Here is a 16,982-nt window from a genome sequence, read left to right on the forward strand (position 1 = left end):
AGAGCAGAAAGGGAGAAACTGTGTGAACAGATGAGACAGAGCGAGTGTGGAAATACATAGACAAGAAGGAGAGAGAGAAAAATATAATATGACATTTGAAATGTCTTTATTCTTTTGGAGGGATGAAGGGGTGATAGACAGGAAGGAGAGAGAGATGATGGAGATGATGGAGAGGAGAGAGAGATGAAGGGGTGATAGACAAGAAGGAGAGAGAGAAAAATATAATATGACATTTGAAATGTCTTCATTCTTTTGGAGGGATGAAGGGGTGATAGACAGGAAGGAGAGAGAGATGATGGAGATGATGGAGAGGAGAGAGAGATGAAGGGGTGATAGACAGGAATGAGAGAGAGATGAAGGGGTTATAGACAGGAAGGGGAGAGATGAAGTGGTGATAGACAGGAAGGAGAGAGAGATGATGGAGAGGAGAGAGAGATGAAGGGGTGATAGACAGGAATGAGAGAGAGATGAAGGGGTTATAGACAGGAAGGGGAGAGATGAAGTGGTGATAGACAGGAAGGAGAGAGAGATGATGGAGAGGAGAGAGAGATGAAGGGGTGATAGACAGGAATGAGAGAGAGATGAAGGGGTTATAGACAGGAAGGGGAGAGATGAAGTGGTGATAGACAGGAAGGATAGAGAGATGAAGGGGTGATAGACAGAAAGGAGAGAGAGATGAAGGGGTTATAGACAGGAAGGAGAGAGATGAAGGGGTTATAGACAGGAAGGAGAGAGAGATGATGGGGTTATAGACAGGAAGGGGAGAGATGAAGGGGTCATAGACAGGAAGGATAGAGAGATGAAGGGGTGATAGACAGAAAGGAGAGAGAGATGAAGGGGTTATAGACAGGAAGGAGAGAGATGAAGGGGTTATAGACAGGAAGGAGAGAGAGATGAAGGGGTTATAGACAGGAAGGAGAGAGAGATGAAGGGGTTATAGACAGGAAGGAGAGAGATGAAGGGGTTATAGACAGGAAGGAGAGAGATGAAGGGGTTATAGACAGGAAGGAGAGAGATGAAGGGGTTATAGACAGGAAGGAGAGAGATGAAGGGGTTATAGACAGGAAGGATAGAGAGATGAAGGGGTTATAGACAGGAAGGAGAGAGAGATGAAGTGGTGATAGACAGGAAGGAGAGAGATGAAGGGGTTATAGACAGGAAGGAGAGAGATGAAGGGGTTATAGACAGGAAGGAGAGAGAGATGAAGGGGTTATAGACAGGAAGGAGAGAGAGATGAAGGGGTTATAGACAGGAAGGAGAGAGAGATGAAGGGGTTATAGACAGGAAGGAGAGAGAGAGATGAAGTGGTGATAGACAGGAAGGAGAGAGATGAAGGGGTTATAGACAGGAAGGAGAGAGATGAAGGGGTTATAGACAGGAAGGAGGGGGATGAAGGGGTTATAGACAGGAAGGAGAGAGATGAAGGGGTTATAGACAGGAAGGAGAGAGATGAAGGGGTTATAGACAGGAAGGAGAGAGATGAAGGGGTTATAGACAGGAAGGAGAGAGATGAAGGGGTTATAGACTGGAAGTAGAGAGATGAAGGGGTTATAGATAGGAAGGAGAGAGATGAAGGGGTTATAGACAGGAAGGAGAGAGATGAAGGGGTTATAGACAGGAAGGAGAGAGATGAAGGGGTTATAGACAGGAAGGAGAGAGATGAAGGGGTTATAGACAGGAAGGATAGAGAGATGAAGGGGTTATAGACAGGAAGGAGAGAGATGAAGGGGTTATAGACAGGAAGGATAGAGAGATGAAGGGGTTATAGACAGGAAGGATAGAGAGATGAAGGGGTTATAGACAGGAAGGAGAGAGATGAAGGGGTTATAGACAGGAAGGAGAGAAAGAAATGGCAGAAGGAGCCAGTAGGGTGATGAAAAGACGATGAAAGGGTGAGAAGATCAGGTGTGAAAAGGCAGACAGAACGAGAGATGGGCAGGGAGGAATCTAGTGGTGTGTGTTTTCATCTTCAGTTGTGTCCAAACTGTAGCTCATTAATATTCAAACAGTGATGTTAACTGAGACCTTGTCTCAATGGAACAGATTCATATTTGATATGTCCTGTGTGGGGGGGATCAGAGCACTGAGAGCCAGCCAGAGATGCAGCAGTCTTCACTTTCATGGTGTCTTCTTGTTTGGGCCAAGTTTATTTATTTATTTTTGTTTTCACCTTCTACCCTCCTACAGTATATTATTCTGCTCTCTCTCTCTTCCTTCCCTTGTGCTATTCTTCTCTTCATGCCTCTCTTCTCTATCTCCCCATTCATCTCTCCTCTCCATCACCCCTTTTCTCTCCTTTCCTCTCGTCACTATCACCCCCTTCTTCCCTCTCTCCTCTCTCCGCTCTCTCCTGCCCTCACCATTCCTCACCTCATCCTCTCTCTTCTCCCTCCTCTCTCCTGCCCTCACCATTCCTCACCTCATCCTCTCTCTTCTCCCTCCTCTCTCCTGCCCTCACCATTCCTCACCTCATCCTCTCTCTTCTCCCTCCTCTCTCCTGCCCTCACCATTCCTCACCTCATCCTCTCTCCTCTCCCTCCTCTCTCCTGCCCTCACCATTCCTCACCTCATCCTCTCTCCTCTCCATCCTCTCTCCTGCCCTCACCATTCCTCACCTCCTCCTCTCCTATCCCTCCTCTCTCCTGCCCTCACCATTCCTCACCTCCTCCTCTCCTCTGCCTCCTCTCTCCTGCCCTCACCATTTCTCACCTCCTCCTCTCCTCTCCCTCCTCTCTCCTGCCCTCACCATTCCTCACCTCCTCCTCTCCTCTCCCTCCTCTCTCCTGCCCTCACCATTCCTCATCTCCTCCTCTCCTCTCCCTCCTCTCTCCTGCCCTCACCATTCCTCACCTCCTCCTCTCCTCTCCCTCCTCTCTCCTGCCCTCACCATTCCTCACCTCCTCCTCTCCTCTCCTCCTCCTCTCTCCTGCCCTCACCATTCCTCACCTCCTCCTCTCCTCTCCCTCCTCTCTCCTGCCCTCACCATTCCTCACCTCATCCCTCTCCTCTCCCTCCTCTCTCCTGCCCTCACCATTCCTCACCTCCTCCTCTCCTCTCCCTCCTCTCTCCTGCCCTCACCATTCCTCACCTCCTCCTCTCCTCTCCCTCCTCTCTCCTGCCCTCACCATTCCTCACCTCATCCCTCTCCTCTCCCTCCTCTCTCCTGCCCTCACCATTCCTCACCTCCTCCTCTCCTCTCCCTACTCTCTCCTGCCCTCACCATTCCTCACCTCCTCCTCTCCTCTCCCTCCTCTCTCCTGCCCTCACCATTCCTCACCTCCCCCTCTCCTCTCCCTCCTCTCTCCTGCCCTCACCATTCCTCACCTCCTCCTCTCCTCTCCCTCCCTCTCTCCTGCCCTCACCATTCCTCACCTCCTCCTCTCCTCTCCCTCCTCTCTCCTGCCCTCACCATTCCTCACCTCATCCTCTCTCCTCTCCCTCCTCTCTCCTGCCCTCACCATTCCTCACCTCCTCCTCTCCTCTCCCTCCTCTCTCCTGCCCTCACCATTCCTCACCTCCTCCTCTCCTCTCCCTCCTCTCTCCTGCCCTCACCATTCCTCACCTCATCCTCTCTCCTCTCCCTCCTCTCTCCTGCCCTCACCATTCCTCACCTCCTCCTCTCCTCTCCCTACTCTCTCCTACCCTCACCATTCCTCACCTCCTCCTCTCCTCTCCCTCCTCTCTCCTGCCCTCACCATTCCTCACCTCCCCCTCTCCTCTCCCTCCTCTCTCCTGCCCTCACCATTCCTCACCTCCTCCTCTCCTCTCCCTCCTCTCTCCTGCCCTCACCATTTCTCACCTCATCCTCTCTTCTCCCTCCTCTCTCCTGCCCTCACCATTCCTCACCTCATCCTCTCTCCTCTCCCTCCTCTCTCCTGCCCTCACCATTCCTCACCTCCTCCTCTCCTCTCCCTCCTCTCTCCTGCCCTCACCATTCCTCACCTCCTCCTCTCCTCTCCCTCCTCTCTCCTGCCCTCACCATTCCTCACCTCCCCCTCTCCTCTCCCTCCTCTCTCCTGCCCTCACCATTCCTCACCTCCTCCTCTCCTCTCCCTCCTCTCTCCTGCCCTCACCATTTCTCACCTCATCCTCTCTTCTCCCTCCTCTCTCCTGCCCTCACCATTTCTCACCTCATCCTCTCCTCTCCCTACTCCTTCCCATCCCTCTCTCCTCTCCTCCCTTCAGGACAGTGCAGAGACAGAGGTGGACAGCAATAAGTGGTATACTTTAACATGTTCTTCTCTCTCTTTTCTCCTCTTTTCTCCTCCTCTCCGTCACCCCTTCACATCTCCTCTCCTCCCTTCAGGACAGTGCAGAGACAGAGGTGGACAGCAATAAGTGCTGTACGTTATGTAATATGTTCTTCACGTCGGCCATTGTTGCCCAGTCTCACTACCAGGGCAAGACACATGCCAAGAGAGTACGACTGGTACTGGGAGAAACACCCAGCTTACCTACTGCTACCAACAGCCCTACCACCACAGGTAACCCACACGTTCATGCTCATTTAGTCATTTAGCAAACACTCTTATTCAGAGCAACTGACATGTTTTCCCACTAACTCTTACTTTGCTGATAGCTACTTTATTAAGGACAAAATGTACTTACTCTGACTGTGATATGTGGTTTTCCCACCGAGCTATCTTAAAATGAATGCACTACTGTAAGTCTCTCTGCTAAATTACTCAAATGTCAATGTAAGTGCCTTGCTTAAAGGCACATTGACACATTTTTCACCTAGTCAGCTCAGGGATTCGGACAAGAAACCTTTCAGTTACTGGCCCTGGCTCTTAACCACTAGGCTACATGGCGCCCCATACACTCACACAAACTCATACACACACCAGACACAGGCAAACAAGCTTACACACACACACACACACACACACACACACACACACACACACACACACACACACACACACACACACACACACACACACACACACACACACACACACACACACACACACACACACACACACACACACACACACACACACACACACACACACACACACACACACACACACACACACACACAAATTGAACTGTTGACCCCAAACCAACTACTCCTGAATCAATAAGGCTGCAATAAAGCCACTGACATCTGCAAGTGGATTTATGTCACAATGCCTTTTAGTGTGCGTGTGTGGATTTATGTCACAATGCCTTTTAGTGTGCGTGTGTGGATTTATGTCACAATGCCTTTTAGTGTGGCAATGCCTTTGTGTGTGATTTATGTCACAATGCCTTTTAGTGTGCGTGTGTGGATTTATGTCACAATGCCTTTTAGTGTGCGTGTGTGGATTTATGTCACAATGCCTTTTAGTGTGCGTGTGTGGATTTATGTCACAATGCCTTTTAGTGTGCGTGTGTGGATTTATGTCACAATGCCTTTTAGTGTGCGTGTGTGGATTTATGTCACAATGCCTTTTAGTGTGCGTGTGTGGATTTATGTCACAATGCCTTTTAGTGTGCGTGTGTGGATTTATGTCACAATGCCTTTTAGTGTGCGTGTGTGGATTTATGTCACAATGCCTTTTAGTGTGCGTGTGTGGATTTATGTCACAATGCCTTTTAGTGTGCGTGTGTGGATTTATGTAATGACGATAAGTGACCTCTGCCCTGGACACACACACCCTCACCATGGTTTTCTATGTGATAAAACAACAGCTCTCATATATCCCTGAACAAAGTGTGTGTGTGTATACGAAACACAATCCAAGCCAGTTGACACATACATCAGACCAAGGTCCTAAACGACACAGCCAACAGCTTTACTGGAGCTAAGCCATTTGTCTACCTATGTGCCAGAATAACAGAGTGCTGTAGGGTACAATATGCTGTTGTACACTGTTCTCTGGATGGTTTAAGGTTTGTCCTTGCCATTCACATATGCCTGCAAATGTTGCAACAACATCCAACTGATAGCATGCCATACAGTCTATCGGCTGAAGAAAGCTTAATCCCCAATACCCAAGGGGATACAGCATTGTTCACTCTCCATGACCTCTCTCTCTCTCTCTCTCTCTCTCTCTCTCTCTCTCTCTCTCTCTCTCTCTCTCTCTCTCTCTCTCTCTCTCTCTCTCTCTCTCTCTCTCTCTCTCTCTCTCTCTCTCTCTCTCTCTCTCTCTCTCTCTCTCTCTCTCTCTCTCTCTCTCTCTCTCTCTCTTTCACCTTTGCTCTCTTTCGCATTCTCTTTCACTTTCTCTCGCTTTCCTTCTGTCTTTCACCCTATTGCTTTCTCTCTGTCTCACACCACACACACACATGGAAACTAAGCTTGGGCAGTATCCATACAGTTCTGCCATTTACAGTTTTTCCTGCATAGCACAGAAGGGCATCACGAAAAATGCAAATGATTCTCTGCAAATCCTCTCAAGCTCAGTCAGGTTGGATAGGGAGCATCACTGCACAGCTATTTTCAGGTTTCTCCAGAGATGTTAGATCAGGTTCAAGTCTGGGCTCTGGCTGGGCCACTCAAGGACATTCAGAGTCTTGTCCCCAAGCCACTTCTGTGTTATCTTGGCTGTGTCCTTATGGTCATTGTCCTGTTGGAAGGTGAACCTTCGCCCCCAGTCTGAGGTCCTGAGCGCTCTGGAGCAGGTTTTCATCAAGGATCTCTCTGTACTACATTCATCGTTCCCTCGATCCTGACTAGTCTCCCAGTCCCTGCCACTGAAAAACATCCCCACAGCCTGATGCTACCATCATCAGGCTTCATCGTAGGGATGGTGCCAAGTTTCCTCCAGACGTGACTCTTGGCTTTCAGGCCAAACAGCTTGATCTTTGTTTCATCAGACCAGAGTATCTTATTTCTCATTGTCTGAGTCCTTAATGTGCCTTTTGGCAAACTCCAAGTGGGCTGTAATGTACCTTTTACTGAGGAGTGGTTTCTGTCAGGCCACTCTACCATAAAAGCCTGATTGGTGGAGTGCTGCAGAGATGGTTGTCCTTCTGGAAGTTTCTTCCATCTCCACAGAGGAACTCTGGAGCTCTGTCAGAGTGACCATCTGGTTCTTGGTCACCTCCCTGACCAAGGCCCTTCTCCCCCGATTGCTCAGTTTGGCCAGGCGGCCAGCTCTAGGGAGAGTCTTGGTGGTTCCAAACGTCTTCCATTTAAGAATGATGGAGGCCACTGTGTTCTTGGGGACCTTCAAGGCTGCAGACATTTTTTGGTACCCTTCCCTAGATCGGTGCCTCGACAAAATCCTGTCTCGGAGCTCTACGGACAATTCCTTCGACCTCATGGCTTGGTTTTTGCTCTGGCATACACTGTCAACTCTGAGACCTTATATAGACAGGTGTGTGCCTTTCCAAATCATGTCAAATCAATTGAATTTACCACAGGTGGCCTCTAATCAAGTTGTAGAAACATCTCAAGGATGATCAATGGAAACAGGATATACCTGAGCTCAATTTCAGGTCTCTTAGCAAAGAGTCTGAAAACGTATGTAAATAAATACATTTTTAATGCATTTGCAAAAGTTTCTTAAAACCTGTTTTCGCTTTGTCATTATGGGGTTTTGTGTGTAGATTGATGAGATAAAAAAAATCCTTATTAGGATAAGGCAGGAACGTAAGAAAATGTGAAAAAAGTCAAGGGGTCTGAATACTTTCCGAATGCACTGTGTAAGGTATACTGCCCAAACCTAATGGAAATCATGTGTTTGATGCATTTGATACCATTCCACCTATTCTGCTCCAGCCATTACCAGGAGACCGTCCTCCACACTTAAGGTACCATGTCTATGTCTATCCTGTGACATAGACATAAAGGAACGATGGATCGTTAAAATACCCGTAAGCTTAAGTTCCATCGCTATGGAAACATCTGGGCCTGGATAGTAGCCATAGGTTAACCTTGTGCCAGACCAGAGTTGGGCTGGGGCCATATTGGACCACATAGTGGACAGACCCTCTCAACACCTGAAACAGCTGTATGTTCAACTCAGTCTCATGAGACTATGGGCTGAGTCCCAAATGGCACCCTATTCCCTATATACAGTAGTGCACTACTTTTGAACAGGGTTTATGTAGGAAATAGGGTGCCATTAGGGACCAAGGGTTGGAAAAGATAACCGGAAAATAACAAAATAATTTGAGGAACAGAACCTGAACCGAAAATGGAAGTGATCTATTATGTTCCGGAACAGAACCATTATTTTAAAATCATGGGAACGGTTAATAAAGTAATTTTACATTCCAGGCATTTTTTTCCAGTCCCACAAAAAAACGCAACAAAGCACCTATCCAAAGCCCTCACTCTGTCACTCAAAAACATATTCCAGCTTCTGCCTGCCAGCTGGAATTCTTTGCCAGTGTGTGTGCATGTAGGCTACCTGCCCCTCCCCTCTGAAGTATAGGTTACTGTAATCTACTGACAACGTTACAAGCATAATTCAGAAATTAGGTATAGATGTTTGATTAAAGAAGAATGAAATTACTTTTCCAATGCTAATTAAGGATACTATAGTTATCACGTTTATTAACTACAAAAAGGTAAGACGTGTTTTTAATTCTAGTGCCTCGCTGCACACTCAAGCTTGTTAGCTAGCTAGCTAACGTTTGCTCTGGTCCAACATTAAACCAACTCAGAACTTCAAAGACATTCAAATTTCCTCCATAGAAGCATATAATTGGTATAATTAAATGTGTCTAATTCAGATAATGCTTGTCATAACAAGATGTCCAGCTCTTCAATGCAAGCTTCCTCCATCCTCGCTCACTCTTTCCTCACCCTAAAAATGTCTGTTGCATCTTGCGCCTTAAACCTCATAGTGTATGTGTTTGTCTTTCATTATGATTAAACCATGCTGTTACGGCAAAATACGATTTGCTCTTAAAGACTTTCCTGTACAGATTAAATCACTTACCCACTCCACAGCAAGCTTCTCTATCCACATTGATTGGTGAAGTCATTTAATGTCGAGCTAAATATAAAACAAATGTATATTTCAGAGGTTTAAAAAGGAACAGAAACAAACGATATCAAACTGAACTTTTTGGGGGGTTGGAGTCGGTTCAGAACTTTATTTTTCTGGTTGGAACAATGGAACAGAATGAAAAAAATTATGGTTCTGTTCATTACTTAATGATTGTAAAATAATTCAAGTTCCAACCTCTGTTAGGGATGCAGCCTTTGTTGTTGCACTTGTCAAGTGTATACACTGAGTATACCAAACATTAGGAACACCCCCCCCCATTCACCCTCTGAATGATACACATACACAATCAATGTCTTAATTGTCTCGAGGCTTAAAAATCCTTATTTAACCTGTCACCTCCCCTTCATGTACACTGATTGAAGTTGATTTAACAAGTGACATCATAGCTTTCAGCTGGTCAGTCTATGTCATGGAAAGTGTAGGTGTTCTTAATGTTTTGTATACTCAGTGTATGTTTAGATTTTATATTTATATTTCAATCATTCAACAGACACTCTTTTCCAGAGTGGCTTACAATCATACAACTGAGGGAGGTGAAACAATGTAGCATGAGCATTGGAAGTAAATCCTCTTCAAACGTCCAGCAGCAGCAGCAAATTCATTGCTAGAAAAGAAGACCGATTAAAGTATAGCTGCAAGCATTCATTCAAAATCAAACCCTGCAATATGCTTTGTATGTATTTTGAACCATGTTTTAATATGTTGGCTACTTGAAACGTATATTAAAAACAATATTTCCCAAGAGTCCAGCTCAAACAACATGGCCGCTACAAGCCATGTACCACCATGCGGCCAAACTGAACCATACACTACAGGTTGGCTAGACTCACATCCCAGAGCATGTGTGCCAATTTTCAAATCTCAGAGTCAAACAGACCAAGAGATATAAACGTGTGCCCAGTACAGTGTCACCTTGTGGTCAATTTTAATATTCTTGCATATGACAGTGTTTGGATGACAGTGTTTGGATGACAGTGTTTGGATGACAGTGTTTGGAACATGTGTATCAAGTTTTATTACAACGCCAATATCTGTGTGTGGTTTATATGCGTTTATGTGCCAGACACGCCCACGTGAATGTTTATTGTTCGGTAGGACCCATGTTGTTTGAGATGCTAAACTGGAAAATATTGCGTTGAGAGACCTTGGTCTATATATTAAGTTCCATGTAGATCAGTCATTCTGTGCCAGAGGAGTAGTGTTTTAAGTGTTTTACACAAAATTCTAAATGCTGGAAAAAATCATCATGGCGGAACTTATGGGTCCTTGAGGCACATTTGTTTGTTGTGAGGAGAGGGACCTATGTAACTAATTTCATGAATAGTGGCGAAGTAATACAATTTAGAAATTTACACTGGAGTGATATATGTGCAGAGGAGGATGTGCAAGTAGAAATACAGGTGTGCAAAAGAGCAGAAAAACAAAAACAAATATGGGGATGAGGTAGGTAGTTGGTTGGATGGGCTATTTACAGATGGGCTGTGTACAGCTGCAGCGATTGGTAAGCTGCTCTGACAGCTGACTCTTAAGTTAGTGAGGGAGATATAAGTCTCCAACTTCAGTGATTTTTGCAATTCGTTCCAGTCATTGTCAGCAGAGAACTAGAAGGAAAGGTGGCCAAAGTAGGTGTTGGCTTTGGGGATGACCAGTGACCATACCTGCTGGAGCGCGTGCTACGGGTGGGTGCTGCTATGGTGACCAGTGAGCTGAGATAAGGCGGAGCTTTACCTAGCAAAGACTTATAGATGACCTGGAGCCAGTGGGTTTGGCGACGAATATGTAGCAAGGACCAGCAAACGAAAGCATACAGGTCGCAGTGGTGGGTGGTAAATGGGGCTTTGGTGACAATTGCTGATTTGCTGAGTAGAGTGTTGGAGGCTATTTTGTAAATGACATCGCCGAAGTCAAATATTAGCAAGACAGTCCGTTTTACAAGGGTATGTTTGGCAGAATGAGTGAAGGAGGTTTTGTTTCCGAAATAGGAAGCCGATTCTTGATTTAACTTTGGATTGGCGATATGTAATGTGAGTCTGGAAGGACAGTTTACAGTCTAGCCAGACATCTAGGTATTTATAGGAGTCCACATATTCAAGTCAGAACCGTCCAGAGGAGTGATGCTAGTTGGGTGGGCGGATGCTGGCAGCGATCGGTTGAAGAGCATGCATTTAGTTTTACTAGCATTTAAGTAGTAGTTGGAGGTCACAGAAGGAGTGTTGTATGGCGTTGAATCTAGTTTGGAGGTTTGTTAACACAGTGTCCAAAGAAGGGCCAGATGTATACTGAATGGTGTCGTCTGTGTAGAGGTGGATCAAATAATCACCCACAGCAAGAGCGACATCATTGAAATATATGTGTTTGCTCGTATCGTATTTGTCACATGCCCCGAATACAACCTTACTGTGCAATGCTTACCTACAACCCCTTAACCAACAATGGAATTCAAGAAATAGAGTTGTATTGTAAAAATAAACTAAAGTAACATTTTTTTATAAAAAGTAACACAATAAAATAACAGTAATGAGGCTATATAGGGGGTACCAGGTTAGTTGAGGTAATTTGTACATGTAGGTAGAGGTAAAGTGACTATGCATAGGTTTGGGATAGGGTTATGAATGGCTGAGGTAAAGGATTGGGATAGGTTTAAAACATATTTTTTTTAATTGAGTGCCTAGCAGTACGATTGACCTGTGGTCTTGGGAGCCACAGTGGCTAGCAAGTCGTGAGCCTGCTAGATGGTAATAAGCGCTCCTAGTGGACGGGGTATTGAAAGCAACAACTGACGACCTGAGGACCTGGACAGATGTTGAATACTGAAGTTGACCTGGTGTGACCTGGCTACTAAAAAGGGCCTAAAATGGCCACTTCCTCCCAATTAAGATCCTATGTGAGAACAACCTGAGATGAGAAACAAATTGGTCCAGTCCTTGCATTGAATCACCTATAATGTAGATTTAGGGCTTCATTTAATAACTGAATGGACAGAGACATTGATCACTAATAGGTTTACCTACACGGTATTCTCCAGGGCTCAAAGTCACTATCAGACAGCTTTTCTAGACAGTGGGTGCTTGTCTGTGTGTACTTGAGTGCACGTGTGTGCACGTGTGTTTGTCCGGGTGTGTGCTTGTGTTCAGTTCATTCGGCCCATCCATAGCCCCTATTAGAAACCAGCCCGCAACCCAAAACTGATCAATACTTCTACTGGATTCCATTTTGCTCCTAACAAGCCAACATAATCCCCCCTAACCACCAAGGTCAGAAGCACACAGTCATAACCACTCTGCGTCTTAACCCTCGCAGAGCTGCCGGCCCACCTCAAGCCGCACCCTCAGAGCATGCGCAGACTAGCTGGCTGGAGTGTTTATGGACATATTCAATCTCTCCTTATCCCAGTCTGTTGTCCGCAATTGTTTCAAGATGTCCACCATTGTTTCTATACCCAAGAAAGCAAAGGTAACTGAACTAAATGACTATCGCCCCGTAGCACTCACTTCTGTCATCATGAAGTGCTTTGAGAGGCTAGTTAAGGATAATTTCACCTCCACCTTACCTGACACCCTAGACCCACTGCAATTTGCATACCGCGCCAAAAGATCCAATGATGATGCAATCACCATCGCACTACACACTGCCCTATCCAATCAGGACAAGAGGAATACCTATGTAAGAATGCTGTTCATTGACTACAGCTCAGCCTTCAACACCATATTACCCTCCAAGCTCATTATTAAGCTCGGGGTCCTGGATTTCCTGATGGGCCGCCCCCAGGCGGTGAAGGTAGGCAACAACACCTCCACTACGCTAATCCTCAACACAGGGACCCCTGCTCAGACCCCTCCTGCACTTCCTGTTTACCTATATCTGCATGGCCAGGCACACCTCATCAAATTTGCAGACAACACAACAGTGGTAGGCTTGATTACCAACAACGATGAGACACCCTACAGGGAGGAAGTGAGGGCCCTGGCGGAGTGGTGCCTGGAAAATAACCTCTCCCTTAAAAGGAGCAGTCAAGCCACCGTTAACTTTCAGTACACTTTCAATGTCATCATATATCACCCTGATCATGGCAATAAAACCAGAGCTGAAACCAAATGCCTTAAAAGTGCGCCAGAAGTATTGATGTTCAACTCGGGCAAATGACTTTTCCTGATCAATTGAAATTAGACCAGCATCCAACCCAATAGCCCTAGAGACGTCCAAAACATGCAGAATCAGGGAAATGTTATCTCTTATCTGCCTGCCAGGAACACAGTAGGACTGCCCCATCACATCCTTCAGTCTGTTGGACAAAGCCATGGACAGAATCTTATAATCAGTGCACAATAAGGTCACCGGCCTCCAGGTCTTCACCATCCTAGTGTCACCCTTTTTGGCAGTAGGGTGAGGACAGCCCTCCCGCAGCTTATCAGTAGTAACCCTCCAGTCAAACTATTGTTAACTACTGCTAGCCAAACCTCTCCCGAGATGGCCCAAAAAGACTTTAAAAAGTCAACGGGAAGCCCATCAATGCCTGGTGCCCTTCCATTTTACATGACTGTTAATGCAGCATATAGCTCCTGCAAAGACAATGGTTGCTCTAGTTCAACCTGAGCTTCAGCAGCCACCTGTAGGAGGCCATCAGGGAACTGCTGTGTCACTGTTTTTCCCCTCTTTATCCTCTTGTAGAGCTCAGAACTCTACTGCCCTCTTTCTAATTTCACTAGGGCTAGGGACCTCCTGTCCAGAAGCTGATTTGAGGCAATGAATAATTATTATTTTTCTATTCTTTATCTCTAAACTGAAGACAAATTTAAATGAGGCGTCCATTTCAGAGATTCCCTGAAACTTACTTCTCACCAATGCCCCATCATACCCAGCAGGTCTGCTAACACAGCTTTTTTTTGTCTTGAAGGCCTGAGTATGGCCTCAATTTTTGTATAGATATATATTTTACCAGGTAAGTTGACTGAGAACACATTCTCACTTACAGAAACAACATGGAGAATAGTTACAGGAGGAGGGATGAATGAGCCAATTGTAAACTGGGGATGATTAGGTGACTGTGATGGTATGAGGGCCAGATTAGGATTTCAGCCAGAACACCAGGGTTAAAACCCTAGTCTTACAATAAGTACCATTGGATCTTCAGTACACCTACTTAACATCCCATCAGAAAGACAGAACACTGCACAAGGCAACGTCCCCAATCACTGCCCTGGGATATACAATATATATATATTTATTTTACGTGAGGAAAGAGTGCCTTCTACTGGCACTCCAACACCACTTCCAGCAGCATCTGGTCTCCCATCCAGGGACCAACCAGGACCAACCCTGCTTAGCTTCAGAGGCAAGCCAGCAGTGGTTTACAGGGTGGTCTCCCATCCAGGGACCAACCAGGACCAACCCTGCTTAGCTTCAGAGGCAAGCCAGCAGTGGTTTACAGGGTGGTCTCCCATCCAGGGACCAACCAGGACCAACCCTGCTTAGCTTCAGAGGTAAGCCAGCAGTGGTTTACAGGGTGGTCTCCCATCCAGGGACCAACCAGGACCAACCCTGCTTAGCTTCAGAGGTAAGCCAGCAGTGGTTTACAGGGTGGTCTCCCATCCAGGGACCAACCAGGACCAACCCTGCTTAGCTTCAGAGGCAAGCCAGCAGTGGTTTACAGGGTGGTCTCCCATCCAGGGACCAACCAGGACCAACCCTGCTTAGCTTCAGAGGTAAGCCAGCAGTGGTTTACAGGGTGGTCTCCCATCCAGGGACCAACCAGGACCAACCCTGCTTAGCTTCAGAGGCAAGCCAGCAGTGGGATGCAGAGTGATATGCTGCTGGCTTCATCTCCTGTGGTCTCAAGAGTCAGGAGTTACACTATTTCAGACTCCAGGGCGTTCATTGATCTAGCGATGCCACTTGTGACGTTCATTGTGTATTGATTACAGAATTGTTAAATCTGGATTTTCCCTATATCCCACCACTGTTGAAGGGATACCAAACTGGCCTTTTGAGACCTCCACCTCTCTCAGAAAAAAACTAAAACAGTTCCTGAAGTGAGCATCACTCAATAAAGTTATATTCAAATGCCAGTATGCGCTTTTGGGTTTTACAGGGTTAATGAACACCACCTCTGTTATGATCAGAAAATCCCACTGGGATTATTACACGTGATTTACAGACCAGAACGATGGTGTTCTCTCTCACATGAGCCCGCCCATGTATACTGTCTCGTGCCTCCATGTTGGCTCCGCCAAATATCACACAGTTCATGTGTTACAATAAGGCATATTAAAAATGTCCTTGAGGCTATATGAGGTTCTTTGTGGTTTCTATCTAAATCACTGACTGTGCAGTTCAAATCCCCAGCAAGAAATAAATAATCCTCAATGTTACATTTCTCAATGGTATTAGATGTCTCTAAAACATACCCTCTCAACTGCCACCACTGGGGCATATACATTTATTAACACATAGCGATGTTTTCATACCACAATCTCACTTTTAATAACCTCCCCTCAACCACCTCTTCAACCCTTTTGAGAACAGGATAGCCACACCCCCACTTTTTGAGCTTTTATGACTACACACCACTGCCCCCCCCCCCATCCTGTTGCAACATTTCAACATAACTTCATTTTCAATATTACTATGCGTCTCTTGTAGAAAACTTGTCACTTCCCTTTCCCTTAATTAACTCATATACCACAGCTCTTTGTTTAACGTCTCCCCATTTACGTTTAAAGAAGAAATCTTAATACTGCTCATGGCTGATTTTTTTTTACAAATGAATAGACAGAAAACACAGAATTTAAATCACTTGTCACTCACGTGACAACTTTCTTGAGTCTAACGATTTCAGGGCTTGTCAAACCTCCCCCCGTTATTTTTGACATCAGAAACTTTGCTGATTCAACAAACAAGTCACCTTCAGAAAAAAAATCAGTTACATTATAATCATACATATATTTCTTCCCTTATGTCAATATCAGAAATTGACGTACCTTCTCAATCCCATACCTCCCTTCCACCCCATTTCTCTCGCTATTTTGTTGTGATGCATCATATGACTCACTCTCGCCATCCTCCCCAGAGAAACACCATCTCTACAACCTGTTTATCCACAACTGATTTATCATCTCTACCTTCCTGTTAGAATTAGAACCTTCATCACACCTTACATTCTTCCTCTTAACCCTTGGTACTTTGAAAACAGCTGCTTAATTTTCCATTCTTTCAATCTCCTCTTGAACTCCAATTTCATTTTCCAACACCGACTCAGCAACCCCAGTCCCAGTCTCACCGGCTGTTTCCCCCTCCCTCTTTACTCTGATCCACAACAATTGCTCCCATAGCCACACCGCTCTCCTTTCTGACTCTACCAACCACATCTGCCCACCTTCTCCCTTCTCCTGAACCCTTAGCATGTTCATCCTTCCGCGGTGGTGCATTAGCTGGACCAGCGCGAGAGCTGCTACCGGGCCCTGCCGCTCGTTCTCTGGACAATAACGTATCAAATGCCCCTCTCTTCCGCAGCCAAAGCGTTTCATTGATTCAGTAGAAGCGTAAAACACAATCAAATCCGTCAATTTTTAAAACTGAACGCTCAGTTCGTCAGTATCCTTCTTTAAAATCATGTGCACTTGTCTCCTATGAGACACGACATGTTTCAGCAAAGGAGATTAGCATCCAAAAATAACATTTTTTATTGTAGATACAGGTTGACCGTGATGAGATAACTCTCCCTCCAACACTTCATCTCTAACAAATGATGGCACATTAGAAAGTATAACTTTCTTCACCAGATTCATGAAACGAAATACCGACGTCTGTGTATCCCGCAATACAACACCACTCTCAACTATCGTATTCACCTGAGCAATGGAATCTAAGAATATCACTAGAGTGCTATTCATCCTTGAGGCTGATTTTATGCTATTATACCCAATGATAGCATCCACTGCTAAACTAAAAACCCTGCTTAAGCAGGAATCTTTACTCTTTGCCACTGACTTAGTTATTCAAACCCCAACCCCCCGCGAATGGCCACTGACTTAG

At 45.7% G+C, this 16,982-nt stretch overlaps 1 protein-coding gene across 4 annotated transcripts in view; it reads left to right on the forward strand.

Annotated features, from left to right (window-relative positions):
- The window catches only part of LOC124040327 (zinc finger matrin-type protein 4-like), a 184,047-nt gene that overhangs the window by 105,900 nt on the left and 61,165 nt on the right, over positions 1-16,982 (forward strand). For all 4 annotated transcript variants that reach the window (XM_046357427.1, XM_046357426.1, XM_046357429.1 and 1 more), the window contains one exon: positions 4,307-4,484. In XM_046357427.1, the coding sequence (XP_046213383.1) occupies positions 4,307-4,484 (178 nt within the window). The remainder of the gene's footprint in view (positions 1-4,306; positions 4,485-16,982) is intronic.

This window comes from Oncorhynchus gorbuscha, linkage group LG07, assembly GCF_021184085.1.
Source record: "Oncorhynchus gorbuscha isolate QuinsamMale2020 ecotype Even-year linkage group LG07, OgorEven_v1.0, whole genome shotgun sequence".
In the NCBI taxonomy this organism is placed as follows: Eukaryota; Metazoa; Chordata; class Actinopteri; order Salmoniformes; family Salmonidae; genus Oncorhynchus; species Oncorhynchus gorbuscha.